The sequence below is a fragment of the Tasmannia lanceolata genome, unplaced genomic scaffold, assembly GCF_043159265.1.
Source record: "Tasmannia lanceolata isolate RefF3 unplaced genomic scaffold, GAP_Taslan_0.1 ptg000037l, whole genome shotgun sequence".
NCBI lineage: Eukaryota > Viridiplantae > Streptophyta > Magnoliopsida > Canellales > Winteraceae > Tasmannia > Tasmannia lanceolata.
In genome coordinates, this window is record NW_027518714.1 from 25,861,365 (window position 1) to 25,880,073 (window position 18,709).

Sequence of the window (18,709 nt, forward strand, 5' to 3'; positions counted from 1 at the left end):
GGAAAACTCTCCGAGTCAACTCAGCCATTTGAGGCTGAAGTTGACTTTCAGTACAAGTTTGTATTCATTCAACTCGGTCTAACTCTAACTGCTCAAGAACTCATGTAAGTTTTAAGTGACTCACGACTACAGGAAACCACACAATTGTGGATATGAAACTGATATCCGCACTACCATATTTTGATAATGGCAATACTCATTTGATTATCCTTTTTGAAACTAGGCTAATGTCCATCTATGTACACAATCACTGTCCAGATCAATCCTAACGATCAATGTCTTGGTCCCACGTAGACATATAGCATAATCAAGACCTTTTGTCAATTGAATCATCCTGAGGCAACCCACCTGGTCTTGGTCTCATGCAAAACTGGCATTCTGCCCATAAGATGAAGATCAACTAAAATCAATGGTTCCGCTTTTCGTAGTAGAACCCTAAACAAGGCTTGATGAATCAAGAGGGTAGGATCATCCGATTATGATGAATCCAGAGGGTAGGATCACCCAATCAAGATGTTGTTGGTCTGATCAACGGACCAAATTGCATCCATGTGGCACATGTCCAACCCAAAAAGTGACTGATAGTAAAGTTATTGGTAGTAAGTGGATCTACCTCACCAAATACAATGCAGAACAGTAAACATTCTGACTTCCTTTTAGCATCTCATTTTCAATTACTTTTCTTCTACTTATAAACAACAACGTGCATCCAAACAAACCCTAAAAAGCAAAGTTCATCTACATACCAAAGTGGGGAATCAGTTTGATGAAATGTAAATTGATGTAATCATATGCTATATTTGAAAGTAATGTTGTAAACCACAGCTAATCCATAGATCTGTTTATTTCCTGCGAAGACAAACCCTTATCAACCCACCAAAGCAGTATAGATTTTCACTCCCTGAAATCAAGGTTAAAGGGACACACCTCTCAGAACCAGAAACTAAACTGTTTCACATACACAAACACCCAGTACAAATAACAAAAGTACCCCAATAACATGGTAAACCTAGTGGTAAGTGTACAGTCTCTCTCCCCCCCCCCCCCCCCCCCCCCGACGATCACTCACCAATAAAATACAAGAACATCTATCACAGAATCCCCCCTGCTGCATATGATAGTATTTTTTTTTTTTACTTGGACAAGAATTTGCAAAACAAAAATCAAATGGACATGGAGCTTCTGGCAAAATTTATATGATAATTATGTTAAAAAGAATTTGGACCATATTTGCAATGACAAAATGGTGTGAATGGAAGACATGGAATTCTCTCTATTCAGCTCAGTGGAGCATCCACACCTCTGTTGAGATTTCCCTGCAAGCCACATGAACACATGGATGAGAAACTATAGTTGGGATATTTCAGTAATTTATTAAGAGGGCTATCTTAATCATCTTAGAGAGTCTCAAAGGCAACTGATTGTACATCTTTAGAAAAATAAAAATAAATAAATTTCTGAATTTTTGGCATGAACTACATTTCTAGAACCCAAAAGGACAGTGGGGCAAATGAAAAGATTTTTTTTGAAATAGGTAAGCTGGGGTTAGGCGGACCCCGACCAGATATATTAAGAAAGATCAATAAAGATACTACAAGAAAACAGAAAAGCAAGCCCCTCGCACATCAGAAGAAGGGCAAACAAACTATCAAAAGGGAGCCAAAGGCCACCCAACAAAACGGCAAAGACAAACAAAGGAGAACAACCTAACCGCTTCAGCAAAATGAAAACAACAGCCACAACACTGCCAAAATTCGAACAGCTACCACAAAAACAAACAGCACCAGAGCTAACAGCAGACCCAAAAACACCCGCACCAAAAGCAGACCCCAATTCATGATCAGCCTCCCGGAATGAGCCCACGAAATGGGGATCTTATTCCAGTAGAGGGGATCGGGGAGATGGATGGCAGCACACAGGAAGAAGGAGGCTTAAGGAGGGAAGCAGCTGACTTTCCCTTTTTATTCTTCTTGCTCTGAACTAAATTCCAAGGACCTTCAGACGATGGGGACGATAAAGAGAGAGAAAGGTCCGGAGGCTTGGTCTGCTTTGTAGATGTCTCGGGGATATCAGAGCCAATGACTGAGAAGTTATTTCTAGATAAGGCACTATTGGTAGAAGGGGTTTCAGGATGATCCAAGCTGATCCTATTATGAGCAATTGGAGAATCAGAACTTAGCTGAACAGCTTTATCACTATCCTTAGTGATTGGCCTCCATTCCTTTCTGGATTGAACAGGAAACGAGATGGGCTGAGAGAGAAGGGGAGGAGGCATTTGGTTCTTAGGGCATCCTTCAGAAGAATGACTAAAATCAAGACAGGTTTTGCAAGGATTGGGCTTCCATTCATATTCTACAACCTGAGTTTCATCTCCAGTAGGGGTTTGGATGTGGACAACATCAGGAAGGGGGCTTTCGGCAGTTATTTCGACACAAACTCTAGCAAATTGTAATCTTGAGGCCTCAGCAGTGTGAGAATCCATGTATAAAGGTTTGCCAATGATGCTAGATAGCTTTCCAATACCTGTAGGAGTCCAGAATTTCAGGTGCAATGCAGGGAATTTAATCCAAATTGGGATAGTTGAAAGTTTCAGCTTCTCCAAAGAACAGCCTGGAAACCATTTCTGCAAGATGAGAGCACGACCCCCAAAGGTGGTGGGGTATTCCATGACTTTAATGCAGTCCTCTTCCAGGTTGAACTTGAACAAGAAAAAGCTATTAGGGAGAGCAATTAGATCAAAGTCCCCTTTCAGCTGCCAGATTCTCAATAAGTGATTTTTAAGAGCAGTGAAGTAGGGCCTCCGACCAAGAAAATAACCCAGAAGACAGTTTTCCCATTTAGACTTTGCTTCAATAAAATCACCCTCCTTGAAAGCTGCCTTTATTATGCCATCTTCAGTAGTTACCGGGTTGAAAAAGGGGACAGAAGTATCAACTGCTTTGGTTCGACTCTTTCCAAACACTTCCTTCCATTTGCCCTCTGAAAATAAGCTAGCAGGAGACGGGGGGATTGAGGAGATGGAAGGAGCTGGTCTGGAAGAAATGAAACAGGGAGCAGAATCCATGGATCCATTAGCTCGAGCAGGGAGAGATCCAGAAGGATTATGGGAGCTGCTGGGAGGACAGTTGGCCAGCATCTGACAGGAGCCAATTGGACTAGCAATTTGATTGATAGAGGGGGATGGGAGACGAAAGGTACAAGGGGTAGGACCAGCTAGGAGAGGCCAGCAGTCGCTACACTTGAGATCAGGGGGAGAAGCTTTTTTCTCAAGAAGAGGACTAGAAAGGAGCGGTTCAGAAGGAGACCCCAATACCGAGGCATTTATCCTCATAGTATTAGCAAATCCCATCTGAATCTCTACACCTTTTCCATCAGAATGGTTTTCATGTCCAGCAGTTTCACTCAGAGAGCAGGGTTGGACTTCCGAAGAGAAGGACGGATCCGATTCAGATAAGAGTAATGCTTCCTTCTGAGATTGCAACTTTGAGCTGAGAAGGGAGTATATATCTTCTTCACCCTCAATATGGATTTGAGGTTGGGCCTTTGGTTTTCTTCTCCCATTCTTTCTCTTTTTGGACAATGAAGAAGCTTTCGAAGTAGGAGAGCTGAGCTCCTTTTCTATAAGCTTGAGATATCGCATCTTCTCTGGAACTGATAGCCGAATGCTATTAAAGCCTTCATCATCACGGAGAGCACGGAGGTCCAGCAAAGTCTTATTCGGATTAGGAATCAGGTCGATCTTGTGCTTGACCAGATCAGAGAAAGAAAGAGGTTCGATCTCGGAATCGCTTGCAGCAGAATTTTTGATAGCATTGATGCCAGGAGACCAGAAGTTTAGACGCCCAAATGGATGGGGAGGAATATCCTCATCAGAGCCATCATGAGAAGAGTCAAGGCCCTCCATTTGACCTTAAGAAAAACAGAGGCGCAAATCTCTCTCACTCTCCAAAATGGACGATCTCCCTCCACCCGATGAGATCGAAATCCTGAGACAACTCAGCGAATCCACCGATCTCGGTCGGTGCAGATGCGATTCAAAAACCCTCTGATCCCACTCCTATGAGGTCCGATCCCTCAAATGAAAAGATGAATGCTTCAGTAGGGCGAAGACCTCATTGTAATACAAATGAGGATGCCCACTATGGCATAGTGTATCCTACGTTAGATTTATCAGAAACTACAATTTGATAGGCCTTGCTTTGGATCTCCTATGGCTCAATAATCACACCGATCATGCAATCCTTCTTCTTTTTTTTATGAAAAATCACAATTTTATTTAAGCTGAAAAACTATTACAGCGAAGGGACAAGGTGTCCCACTAGTGTAACAGATTACATCAATCCCGAGTACAGAATAGTCCGCCCCAGTCAAAAAAAAAAAAAAAAAAAACTGCAGAAACCTCTACATAATCCTCAATTCCGAAACATGCTCTGACTGAATGATATCAGTATCATCTCTATCCGCCCCATCTTTAGCTAATTTGTCAGCCGCTTCATTTGCCGATCAACGCATATGCTGAAATTCTGGTGATAAGGAAGCTACAAGGTCCCTGATTTCTGCAACAATACCCGTGATCGCCCAAGGGCTTAGGCTTTGTTGGTCACCCAAGATATAACATTGGAGGAGTCACCTTCTATTATTAATTAACAACCATGATTTGCAAACCATCTCAATCCCCATAGTAGTGCACGAGCTTCCATTTCATTTGAGTCGCAAATGCCTACGGGCTACCGGTCCATAGTACGAGAATAAAGTGGATCCCCTAGAGTCCCTGAACATGGATTTCCTTTGGAACTTCCGTCAAAGTTCAATTTGATCTAACCAATTGGTGGAGGGTTCCACCTAGGCGCGACGGGCTGTTTTTGCTTCTTTTCAAAGATTAGAGATCATGCAATCCTAGCATCAAATAATGTGTATTTTTTGCTGTTGAATGTGAACTATTATGTATAGTAAGTTTTTCTACTGTCCATGTTCAACTACAAGGACACATTAATGGATGTTAAGATTGGATGATTGGTGTGATTTTTTAGGTCATAGAAGATCCAAGTCAAGGAAGGCTTATCAAATGGATAATTTAGATCAATCAAAGGTGAGACTCACTGTGCCGTAGACCGTAGTGGGCACAACCTCATTGTAATACAATGAGGTCACGCCCCACTAAAGAATTCCAATCCAAGGCAAAATTGAAGCAGAATCATTGAAGATGTACAATATTCCAACATGCATATAGCAGTACAACGTTGCATGAATGTATGCCCATATTTGATTTTTTTTTTTTTTTTTGAAACATAAAAAGAGGGGTGCAACAAGAGGACTTCTGCGAAGGCAACCCATCTTGATACTACTCTCTCCCAAGCACGCTTAACTTCAAAGTTCTGATGGAATCCAGTGCATTTGTGCTGGTATGATCGCGCCCGAATTTGCATGCACATATTTGATATATGTACACTAAAACATAACCAGATTACATGTATATTAGTAGGTATTCGCTAGCGTCCATTGCAGAAGGCATTTCGCGGATGGGAGGTTGCATGTGAGAGCAGCCACGTCAGATGAAGTAAATGAATGAAGACAAAAATCTGATGAAAAATGAGCCTGTGTGGCTGCTCTCACATGCAACAGCCCATCCGTGAAATGCCTTTTGCGATGGACGCTAGCAAATCCCATATTACTATGCCCGAATTTGCATGCACATATTTGATATATGTACACTAAAACATAACCGGATTACATGTATATTAGTAGGTATTTGCTAGCCTCCATTGCAGAAGGCATTTCGCGGATGGGAGGTTGCATGTGAGAGCAGCCACGTCAGATGAATTAAATGAATGAAGACAAAAATCTGCTGAAAAGTGAGCCTGTGTGGCTGCTCTCACATGCAACAGCTCATCCGTGAAATGCCTTTTGCGATGGACGCTAGCAAATCCCATATTACTATGCCCGAATTTGCATGCACATATTTGATATATGTACACTAAAACATAACCAGATTACATGTATATTAGTAGGTATTTGCTAGCCTCCATTGCAGAAGGCATTTCGCTGATGGGAGGTTGCATGTGAGAGCAGCCACGTCAGATGAATTAAATGAATGAAGACAAAAATCTGCTGAAAAGTGAGCCTGTGTGGCTGCTCTCACGTGCAACAGCCCATCCGTGAAATGCCTTTTGCGATGGACGCTAGCAAATCCCATATTACTATGCCCGAATTTGCATGCACATATTTGATATATGTACACTAAAACATAACCAGATTACATGTATATTAGTAGGTATTTGCTAGCGTCCATTGCAGAAGGCATTTCGCGGATGGGAGGTTGCATGTGAGAGCAGCCACGTCAGATGAATTAAATGAATGAAGACAAAAATCTGCTGAAAAGTGAGCCTGTGTGGCTGCTCTCACATGCAACAGCCCATCCGTGAAATGCCTTTTGCAATGGACGCTAGCAAATCCCATATTACTATGCCCGAATTTGCATGCACATATTTGATATATGTACACTAAAACATAACCAGATTACATGTATATTAGTAGGTATTTGCTAGCGTCCATTGCAGAAGGCATTTTGCGGATGGGAGGTTGCATGTGAGAGCAGCCACGTCAGATGAATTAAATGAATGAAGACAAAAATCTGCTGAAAAGTGAGCCTGTGTGGCTGCTCTCACATGCAACAGCCCATCCGTGAAATGCCTTCTGCGATGGACGCTAGCAAATCCCATATTACTATATTAGTATATACATATGGGGGGCTGATCTAGGGAGACCCATTGCAGCGGCACCTGATTGGTGCCATGATGAGACACAGATGAGAGAAGCAACCAAGAAAGACAATGTCATGTGTGTGCGTGGGCTCATATGCATAGGACCAATCAGGAGAGAAGCTGAAAATGTTGTTGTGTTCTGTGAAAGGTGAGGGGAAGAAAAGCTTGGACCCTAATCTCAAAGATGATGTGAATCTTCTCATTTCCCCGTAGACGTAGGCACATTTTCCGAACCACGTGAATCTTGTTGTCTTCCATGCTTTTGCTTCAATTTCACTTTAGCTTAAATTTCTTTACAAAGTTCGTGGTTTGATCCATATTTTTGTCCAGATGGTACAGCGGCGTATATATACAAGTCCTCATACTTATCTGTGTATCCATACCAATATGCCACTGCCTCAATATCATGTTATTCTATCGCAGTTCATCTGTGCGCCATGACTCCATATATGGCATATGGCACATAGGTATGAGGAAATGTATCGCCAAGCAATTTTAAATTGATGTAAAAAAACATATGCTGCATACAAGTATGAATACAATCATGCCACTATAGATTAGCATAAATATGAAAGTTTTTTTTTTGGTAGGTAACCAGTGTGAAACTTCGTAATGGTTATATTCTGTATTGTCAAAATAAAACAGACAAAAAGAAAGAAGAAAAAATTTCGAACAAAGAGAACATACTATGCACAGGGGCAAAGTCTCCTCGTATACTGATGTGATCCGTCACAAGAAGCCATTGCCTGAACTCGGGTGTACAAGCATGCTCCTGGATTCTGAAAACCACAACGAAATAAGCTCAGAGAATGACATGGACATGTTTCTATTAAAATTTGCACTTTGGTGATCATTCTCGGATCACCTGAAGCTTTTCTTCAAGAGAAAATAGACAAATCAAATTAATCTTGTTGCCAAATTGGTGCAAAATTGCACAAATGACTATGCACACAGGGTATGTTCTTAAAGGTCAAACTGTAAAAGTGAAAATTGTGAAATGACAAAACTAAGTCACTTCTATTTATAAATCACAGATGCAAAATCTCATAAAGGAGCATTCTCTTGTGGACTGCCAAGATATACCTTACCCATTGGATAAGACAGACTGGATTCCTCTCAATGACCAGAGAACCAATCAGTGGAAAAAAGGAATAATCAAAGAAAAGACACGATGGACTAAGGCATGTACAAACACCAGGCACTTGCCGAACACCCTTCAGAATGGGGCACCGCCATAAAATATCTGAAATGGCTTCTACATAAAATTGGGAAGCACTGATACTGTCACATTTTCTGGTACCTCTTTATGGATATTAAGAGACCCATTCCCTGTATATGAGAATGAAATTTAGGGCAATATCAAGAATTCCAATATCAAGAATTCCTCCGGTGTTCCTTAGTGATTTTCCAAGCTTTTTGTCCCAGCAAACAATTTTTAAATTTTATATATTTTATTCGTGGAAATGATATTATCACATGACCACTACTAGTACGATTGTTACCGTAAGGGTATTTTGGTCATTTTCAGACATGGGAACCAATCACATCTGTATAGGTTCCATACTTCCATGGCCTTAGAAGAACTCTTTACTTATTTACATTATTTAATCATAACCCTCCATCCAATGTTAGAGATATTTAAACGGGTATGAAGGATACTTGAATGGTTCATTGTTAGATTACTTTTTCAGGAGAGAGAGACAGTTGGAAAAACCTCTTCCGGCAGACGGCCGATCTAGCCGTCCTCCGGGCCTCCATTTTTACTTGCTTCTTGCTTCTTCCTTCTTCCTTTAAGGGTTATCCTTCTCTTCTGAACCCTACATCAGATTTTCCTTTTGCAAACCTTTAGATCCAAAATGAAAACCTCCTCTCTCTAGCACAGAGATTAAGCACAGGGGGTGATGGACGTTGGGTGTGTGGGTCGGTAGATATTGGAGAAAAGAACAGATCTTGGTCTGTGAGTGAAAAACAGAGAAGAATGTTGGGGTCTTAGATGCGTGATGGTTGCAGAGAGGGTTGTGGCAGCAGCTATGGAGACTGTGGCTTTTGAAGGTCATCGAACTATGGCCAAATGTCGGATCTTTCCTTCCTTTTTTCTTTTTTTCTCTATTTTTTCTCCTCTTGAAACCCTCATTGAAACTTTCTAGCTCTAAACCCTAATAGATCTTCCTTGGATAGATCTGGATTTAATGGTGGAGGTTGGGCCAGCCGGTGGTTATGGGGGGTGATCGGATTCCGGTGGACGAAAATGGAAACGACTGTGCCGGTTTTAATGGAGGGGCTTGGTGGCCTGAGGGTAGAGCTTGGTGGCCAGCGGTAATGGAGGCCGCTGGATGTAGAGCTTTTTTGAGGGGGAGACCATAGAGAGAACCAGAACATCGGCGAGGAAACCGGATCTAGCTGGTGAAGGCCGGATCTGGCCTTTGGGAGGCTGGATCTGACCGAAGGCTGTCGGGAGGAGGCCGGATCTGGCAGGTGGTCCTATTTGGTCCAAAGCTATGACTCAGAACCTTTGGCTTTTGGCCCACGGATGGATCTGGAGGTCGTGGGGGCCGTTAAGAGGACGGAGTTGGAAAGACGTTGGCCGTGGGAGGCAGAGAAGGCAGTAGAGGCCGTGGGAGGCAGAGGAGGCCATGGGAGGCCTGTGGGTTGCCGAATGTGGAGGCTGTTGAAGCCCGTGGAAGGCCCCGTAAGATGCTGAATGAGGAGGCCGTGGAAGGCCGCGGAGAGGCCAGCAGGATGCCTAATGAGGAGGCCGTGGGAGGCCTGTTGGTTGCCGAATGTGGAGGCCGTGGAAGCCCGCAGAAGGCCCCGTAGGATGCCGAATGAGGAGGCTGTGGAAGGCCGTGGAGGCTGTGAGAGGCCAGCGGGATGCCTAATGAGGAGGCCATGAGAGGCCGTGAGTTGCTGGATATAGCAATGGAGAGGTGGATGGAAAAAATAGATTTAGTGCTGGATTTAATGGGGGTCCACCGGAGCTTGGCGGTGGTGCCGGGTGGAGGCCGCCGGAGATAGGGTGGTGAAGATGGCTATCATGCATGTTAGGGGCGCACAATAGCTCTAGGTCTTCGAGCGGGATTTTTGAAAATCGAAATCGCTAGCTGGAATGAAGTGGACAAGTTTGCGTGGCATGGCAACATGTATCATGACTTGGTGGGGCCCACAAATATGGCACTTTTTGTTGGATTCGATACAAGTAAGCTATTGGGTAATGAAATGGGGAATGGGGATAGGTAGCATATAACGGATATGCATGTATGCAATTTCTACTGTATGTAGGCGGGGCGATAATATTGTAGCATGTTAGGGGACAACTTGTCCCTTATTTGGCGCTTTTCTGGAATAATAAACGTCAATTTTCAAAAAAAATAAATAAATAAATAAACTGGTACTTGAGTTGCATCCTCTTAAAGCAACCTGGCCACCACTGTGTGCACTAGGCAAATTTGGCCCCTAATACTTGTAAACCATGGAATGCAGAAGACAGAGCAAGGAAGAGCCCTGAGCTCTCATGGGATCATACAGATTCACATCTTATTCTTTTGATTCCACCTTACCTTTAATTTGCAGAAATTAGCTTTTCTCGACAAAGGGACAAAATTTAGACAAATTTTAAGGAAAAATGTCTATTTTTTAAGAGAGATAAAAATTAGCTTAATCTTTGAAATTTTTAAGGATTTTCTAGGCAATTTAGCAAAAAGCCATTTTGCTTCTCACTTTTTCAGGAAATTACCTAGAGAATCTCTTTTTTAAATACCTTTTAATAATTTTTGGAAGTTTTTTCTATGTAATATTTTGTTAAAGTTCAAAGTTCTTTTGAACCTGGAAATTCCAGAAGGTTACTTCCAGGAATTCCAGAATGAAAATTTATCATGTCACACTTATTAGTTATTAGTTATTAGTTATATTATATATAGGTGGATTAGATATGATTAATATCTTTGCTAAGTTATTTATTAGCAATTGCTCATTTTCATATACTCTTTCCATTCAATAACATAAGTTTGCAGGTATACATTTAGCTACATCAGAACCCAAGCATGCTTGAAATTTGGACATTTTGCATTACATACAGTTTTAATCTCCATTTGGCTGCAGTTACTATGCTTCCTTTTACATTAAAAAGTGGCCCATCTGTACAAATTTGATTAGATATACGATTTTAAATGCTCAATGGATAGAGAGCATACCAAATGCTTAGGTGCGTCATCAACAACTTCTGCGGGTTGATCTGCTCCCATGCTTGCCAAGCATGCCCCTTTGCAGTTCATGTATTTCTGCAGACTATTTAACAAACACTAAAACTTAATATCCACACCACTGTTTTTAATGACAGTAATAATTCTACCCCAGATAAAACTCTGTCTACTAAGGCCCTGTTTAGATTGCAAGAAAAACATTTCTGATGGGGAAAAAATCTGAAGAAAATTTTTCTTTCTACAATTTAGAAGGATATAATATGATTATGGTTAATTTAGAGGGATATCATCATAAATTGAAGGTCTCTCTAAATAAAAGTTTAATAAGGTTAGTTTGAGTTACATTTTTCTGTGTAAATAAAGTAGGAAATTTTATAACATTTTTCCTTTCCAAACTTTTCCAGAAAATTCTTGCAATCCAAACGGGGCCTAAAAGAATTATGAAAGTGCTGGTGAAGGTAGTCAAAAGCAAAAATAAAAAAAGGTCGTATTTCATTGTCTTTACGATCCTTCAGAAGAATTTATTATCTCACTCAAATGAATATAAATGTCAATATTGCATTGTTAGAGATCGTTTGTCAGCCTTACTTTCTGACCTTATTTCATGTGCAAAACACAAGAGGCCTACTCTTGCCTATATAGATGGCTCAAACAAAGGGTTCTTGCCAGCATTCTAATTTTGAGCTGCTTATTCAGTTTTCCATTATGACTTTAGATCATGGGAGAATATCAGAATAGACAATACTTGAGGAGTTCCACTTGCACCTTCTATTCTAATTCTTTTCGCCTGCTTCCAGCCATCAACAACTAAAGTCGCAAGCTTCAATTATTTTTTTGTTGAAAAGATACCAATTTTATTATAAAAGAAAGGATTACAAGTGCACTTTGGTGGGTAAACATTGCCCCATATAAAATGAGTTGCTAGGTGCTCCTAATTTGGCAAAGACGACCGGCTCCTTGACGCTTCTAAGAATGAGAGAAAAAAGAGAAAGCACCATATAAACACAGATCTTTAATCTCAACCATGAGATCGGCTAGTCTTCACGGCCCATCGCAAATCCTTTTGGCCCAGAAAATTGTGTTGGAGGAATCGCCTTCCACTTCCAAAGTGACATTCATGAGGGTGACGAAAATAGTCCATCCTTGGTGAAGAGCACGAATCTCAGCTTCTGTTGAGTTGATGATGCCAATAGGGCCCACAAAAGGAGTAGATGATGTTGCCTGAAGAACTCCTAAAAAACGCCTCCAATACCTGCCTTGCTTGGGTTGCCAAGGGAACAACCATCAACATTGAGTTTGATGATGTTTCTAGAGGGTTTTCTATCTGGCTTCCACTTTAGTTTTGGGAAAACCAACTCTCAAAATTGCGTACCAATCTCTAATGATGATTTCTACTGAGTATCCTAAAAATAGTGGTATTGAAGAGCTCAATAGACTACTGTTGATCTGATATTCCAAACGATATGCTCAAGAGAGGATCCTCTGCCTTCAAAAATGCCGAGTCAAAAGGTGTGAGGCGCCATAACTTTCGACCGAGGGAGCCATAACCTTTTATTCTCCAGCTCCACAATATCTCTATAATCGAATTCGGAAACACCCAATTGACCCCATTCCAGCCAAGAACCTGGTCCCAAATGAGAGAAGCCAATCTACAGTGAATGAAAATATGAGAAGGAGATTCCTCATCCAGATCACAAAGATAATTCTTGTTTTCCAAATGAAAATGATGGTCTTTTAGCCAATCCTGCATGTTTATAATGTTAAGAGTTTCCATCCAGCAGAAGGCATGAACCCTCGGCAAAACAAGGGGTTTCCAAACATTCTGCCAAGTAAAGGGAGAAGTTGAAGGATTGCCCAAAAATCTAAACAACGATTTATGTCCCTAGATTATGGGGCCCAAAGTCTAGGATCTGGCTGATCCAACTTGCAAAGAATGTTAGCATAGCAAATAAGGGATATGGATCTCCTCCAACTTGCAAAGAATGTTAGCATAGCAAATAAGCTCAGAGTATGTAGGTTCCTAGACAATTCTAGCTCCCACAACACCCTTCCCAATATCTTTTGGAAACACTCGTACAGCCTCACATTTTTATTCCTAGCAACCCAAAAATGCTCAAAAAGAGGTGGGACAGAGGGATAATACCTAACCACCCATCTCTCCAAAAACAATACTCCTCCCATGCCCCACCCTAAATCTAATCGTCTAGGATAATGTGTCAAAAAGAGGGTAAATGGACCTCCACGCCCCCAGAGCCATGACCCCTACCTAGTCTACCTACATGTCACCCATCCCTTAATTCCCCATATTTGCTTTTGATAACATAATTCCTCCAAAGAGCGTTCTTTTCAGTTCCGAAGCGCCATCACCATTTCCCAGCTTGAATTAAAATAGCCAATTATTCATTTTTAATATAAAACCATTGATTTGAATAGAAACTACTACAATTAGTTATTTAATGTCATAATACAAATTGTTTGCTAACAAACTTGGAAGATTAGCATGCTTTCTTCAGGGGATCTTGTCACGCTAATCAACTAGGGGTTGGAATACCTTCTATTATACTTGTCTATATTCTAATGCCCGATTAATTTTGTTGATAGTCTTGATTGGCTTCAAAAGAACTTTTGATGGAATGATAAGGAAGAGAGCACAAAGTATTATTTGGTTAGCTTGGAGGCTATTTGTTGACCTACGTATGAGGGAGGCTTTAATGTTAGTAGCCTTGGGGAGAAGAAATGAGGCCCCCATGCGCAAGTGGTAGTAGCGTTTTATGGAGGAGCGGGGGCTATTTGTGGACAGTAATTCCTGGAAAGGGCCAGTTTTGGAGGGTACAAGTCGACGGATGAGTTTAATTTCTAGGGAGTCACCATATGGAGAGATATCATGAGTGGTCAGAGTTTTTTCAGATGGGCATCAGGTTCAAAGTGGGATCTGGCATGCGGATTGTATTTAGCACAACCTCTGATGTGGCAATTGCCCTCTAAAGAAACCCTTCTTTAACCTGTTCGAACTTGCCTCCGACAGGTGTCAGCGAGTCATTTCTTCATTGGGAGGGCCAAGTTGGGCAGAACGTTAAGTTGCACTAGAACTTCATCGATCGAGAGATTGGCATGGTGGCTTCATTTATGGTGAGATTGGAGTCATCATCAAAATACAAGCCGAGGATAAGAGGGTTTGGATGAGTCGTCCTGATAGAAGATTCTTGATCAAATCATTATTTAGTCAGTTGGATCGATCTAGGCTCCCTCCTCTAAGAGGAGGGTGTGGGTGTTTCATGTCCTCCAATGTGTGCGTCATTAGTTGGATAAATCGCCTTAGTAAGATTTTGACTATTTTTTTTATTGGTAAGCTGGGATTGAACCTCTGACCTCTAGATTGAAGAACAAAGCCTTGACCATTGAGCTAAAATTTTGACTATTGTTCATCTCCACACTAGAAACTAATTATTCCTCATGTTGTTCACTCTTTGCTTTGACCTTCTCGGTTGGCGGCTTTTGCCTTAAATGAAATGTGGTCTTGACACAATGGAGGGGCATGTGACTTCGTTCCATGTTCCAACATGTTTTTCACTGCGCTAGCTGTGAGGCAGAGGGTCTTGTGCGAAGAGGGCAAGAGAAAGCAGCATTAGAGTTGTTTGATCATCTTCCCCTTTAGAGGTTGTGTATTTTTTGTTGTTTCTTTTTATTGTAGCCCTTGACCAGCTCGATCAAGGGGCCTCCCTTTTTCTTTCCTTATCAATAAAATTTGCCATTCTTAAAATAAATAAATAAAAACAGAAAAAGAAAAGGAAAAGTAGTTTAAAGCCTAAGGATTCCTCCTATGACAAGTGGAGTCACGAGGATGCCCAACTTCAGTCACTCTTATATCAAAGTATGGATCCGAAGATTGCTAGCCATATGTTGTTTCTGAATACCTCTCGTGTAGTTTGGTTACGTGCAGAGACTCTTTATTCGGGGACTAACAATCTCACTCGGATCTGTGATGTTTACACTGATTTCTTCAGTGTGAAGCGGGGCGAGAGATCTATTTCTGAGTACTATTCTGATTTCGTTAGCTTATGTGAGCAGATAGATGTCTACCATCATTCACCGATCTTGCTGAGTTAGCAAAGCAGAAAAATGAGATACGTGTTGTTCGATTTTTGGATGGACTTGGTCGAGATTTTTTGTCTATTCGTCAGCAGATCCTAGGCCTTGGTACTCTACCAGGCATGGACGAGGTCTTCTCTCAGGTTCAGCGAGCATTGAGTGTTGATACTCAAGGTGATATGATAGGTGGGCAGTCTGCCCTTGCCGTTCAGTCTGGTCACAGTAGAGGCACTCGGGTTCGCATCGTGGTCGTGGTCGTGGTCGTAGAGGTTCTGGTAGTGATTTTGGTCGTGATTCAGGGGGAGGCCGTACCAATGATGGCCGTAGAGCCTATTATTGCTCCCATTGTGATATGGAGGGTCATACTATTGATTTCTGTTATGATTTTACATCCAGATTTACGACCCTCTCGAGTTGCACATCATGTTTCACGGACTTCTATAGAGACTCCCGTTGCTATCTCTATTGACTCTTAGTTATGATTTACATCCAGAGTTACGACCCTCTCGAGCTGCACATCATGTTTCAGGGACTTCTACAGAGACTCCCGTTGCTATCTCTATTGACTCTTCTGACACCGTAGTGGTCTCTCGCACTGAATACGAGTCTCTTCAACGCCTACAGGAAAAAGGAAAACAAGCAACTGCCACTCTTGCGACAGAAGGTAGCACCCCATCCTGCTCTCTTAGTCATTCCAGTTCATAGCTCATTGACTCTGGAGCCTCACATCACATGACTTGTAACAATAGCCTCCTTAGCATCTTTAAGCCTAACTCCTCTTCTACATTGGTTACTTTGGCTAATGGGGCAAAGTGCCCCATTTCTGGTACAATAGAGACACTTCTGTCTGTTCTCATTTATATCTTTCTTCTGTTTTATGTGTACACAGTTTTCCCTGTAATCTTCTTTCTGTTAGTCAACTTACTCGTCATCTTAACTGTTCGGTGGCATTCTTTTCTTCTTATTGTTCTTTTCAGGATCTAGCGACTGGGAGGAGGATTGGTTCAGGACGTGAAGTTGATGGTGTCTACTACCTTGACGGTGATTCTGCACCTACTGTGCTGAGTACTTCGGTTGGTTCATTCATGTGGCATTGCCGTCTTGGTCACCCTCTAGCTGATCGTCTACAGTATTCTTCAGTTGTGTCTGGGTCTGATTAGTCAGTTTCAGTGTGAGTCTTGTCAGTATAGAAAACACCATCGTGTTTCCTACAAGTCCCGTTCATTTAGTCGTGTCCTACGTCCATTTGAGCTAGTTCAGTATGACGTTTGGGGTTCATGTAGGACTCCTTCTTTATTTGGGTATCGGTATTTTCTTATATTTATGTATGATTATTCAAGGATGACTTGGTTATACGTAATAAAAGATCGTTCTAAAGTTTTCAATATATTTTGCTCTTTTTATGCTGAAATCTCTAATCAGTACTCATGTTTTATTAAATGTTTGCACACAGATAATGCACGTGAATATTTCTCTGTTTCTAATGATTTTCAGGAGTTTTTATCTTCTCGTGGTATTATTCATCAGTCGTTTTGTGCCCATACTTCTCAGCAAATTGGTGTTGCAGAGGGGAAAATTCGATATCTTGTAGATATAGCTAGGACACTTCTTTATCAAATGCATGTTCCTAAATCGTATTGGGCCGAAGCCGTTCTCACATCCTGTTTTCTGGCGAACTGTCTTCCATCATCTATTCATGAGAATTGGTCACCTCTCTCTATCTTCCATCCCTCTGGGAATCCATTTTCCTTACTTCCTCGAGTGTTTGGATGTACGTGCTTTGCTCATGATCTTACTCCTGGACTAGATAAATTAGAACCTCAAGCGATTAAATGTATTTTTTTAGGCTATTCTCACACTCAAAAGGGCTATCGGTGTTATAATCCTCAGCTTTGTCGTGTTTATGTGTCTGCTGATGTTTCTTTTTTTTAGGATAAGACTTATTATATTGGAACTATTTCTACCCAGGTTCCAGACCCTGAGGTTCCATTACATGTCCCAGTCCCTATCTCAGTACCGTTTTCATCACTTGTCATTCAACCCAAACCTCCGCAGGTTTATTCTCGCCGTCATCAGCAACCTACCGATCAAGATGCCACTTCATGTCCTCTACCCCCCTCATAGCTCGTTGGACCTCCCGCTGCACCTGAGGTAAGTGATTCTTCTGTTGAAGCTCCGATTGCATGTCGTACCCGATCTCGTACTACTCATCATCCTATCTCTGATGCGGTTTCTTATGCTTATGTGTCGCCTTCTTACAGTTCATTTTTGTCCTCTCTATCTTTCGTTTCTATTCCTCACTCTGTTGTCGAGGCTTTGGCTAATCCAAGTTGGCGACCAGCTATGGAGGCAGAGATGGGTGCTATGGAGGAGAATCACACATGGCAGTTGGTCCATCTTCCACCAGGAGCTCAAGTGGTTGGCTGTAAGTGGGTATTCACAGTGAATATCTACCAGATGGGACAGTAGAAAGACTCATGGCTCGATTGGTTTCAATGGGATATACACCACAGAAATATGGCATCGATCGCATGGACACATTCTCTCCTATGGCAAAGATTCCTTCCATCAGAGTTTTCATATCTCTTGAAGTCAACAGCTCGTGGCCTCTCTATCAGTTAGATGTCAAGAATGCTTCTTGCATGGTAATATGCAGGAAGAGGTAATATATGGAGCAACCTCCTGGGTTTGTTGCACAGGGGGAGATGAAGAATTTTGTTTGCAAGTTACAAAAGGCGATATATGGTCCTAAGCAATCTCCTCGTGCTTGGTTTGGTAGATTTAGTGAAGCAATGATACGTTTTGTAACGAAACAGTGTGTTGTAGATCATTCAGTGTTCAGTTCTCAGGGCAAAGATGGCAGGATCTTTCTGATTGTTTATGTCGATGATATCATCATTACAGGGAATGACGGTGTAGGGATACAAAGGCTGAAGGACTTTCTTTAGAAGGAATTCAGCACCAAAGATCTTGGAGGCTAGAGGTAGCATATTCTCTTGGAGGGCTATCCCTATCACAAAGGAAGTATGTACTGGATATATTGGAGGAGACTGGTCTTCTGGGAGCTAAGCCAGCTGAGACTCCCATGGACCCAAATGTCAAGCTTTCACCTGATCGGGGGTTACTAGAGGATCCAGGCAAATACAAACGTTAGTTGGGAGGCTGATTTACGTCATTGTCACACGCCCAGATATCGCTTATGCAGTTGGTGTGGCTAGTCAGTATATGAGTGCACCACAAACATCTCATTGGTCTGCAGTTATTCAGATAGTGAAATATCTGAAGAAAGCTCCTGACAAAGAACTCCTTTTCAGAAAACATAATCACATGAGGATTGAGGGATTTTCATATGCAGACTGGGCAGGATCTCCTGCAGACAGGAGGTCTACAAATGGCTATTGTAGGTTAGTTGAAGGTAACTTAGCATCTTGGAAAAGCAAAAAGCAGGAAGTTGTATCAAGGTCAAGTGCAGAAGCTGAGTACAGAGCCATGGCCTATATAGGTTGCGAGTTGATCTGGTTGAGGTCATTCATGTCAAAGATTGGGCTACCCTACTCGTCACCTGCGTCGCTCCACTGTGACAACAAGTACGCAATTCATAGAGCCATGGATCCAGTCTTCCACGAGCGGACAAAACACATAGAGGTGGATTGCCATTTT

At 41.8% G+C, this 18,709-nt stretch overlaps 1 protein-coding gene and 1 pseudogene across 2 annotated transcripts in view; both read right to left on the minus strand.

Moving 5' to 3' along the window:
• Window positions 1–1,056: 1,056 nt before the first annotated feature.
• LOC143860810 (glycosyltransferase family protein) overlaps window positions 1,057–18,709 on the minus strand; it is a 30,381-nt gene continuing 12,728 nt past the window's right edge. For both annotated transcript variants that reach the window (XM_077371631.1, XM_077371630.1), the window contains exons 10-12: window positions 10,952–11,045; window positions 7,449–7,540; window positions 1,057–1,316 (exon numbers count right to left, since the gene is read on the minus strand). In XM_077371631.1, coding sequence (XP_077227746.1) covers window position 1,316; window positions 7,449–7,540; window positions 10,952–11,045 — 187 coding nt within the window. In that variant the 3' untranslated portion in view covers window positions 1,057–1,315. The remainder of the gene's footprint in view (window positions 1,317–7,448; window positions 7,541–10,951; window positions 11,046–18,709) is intronic.
• On the minus strand, window positions 5,298–5,416 carry LOC143862861 (5S ribosomal RNA; annotated as a pseudogene).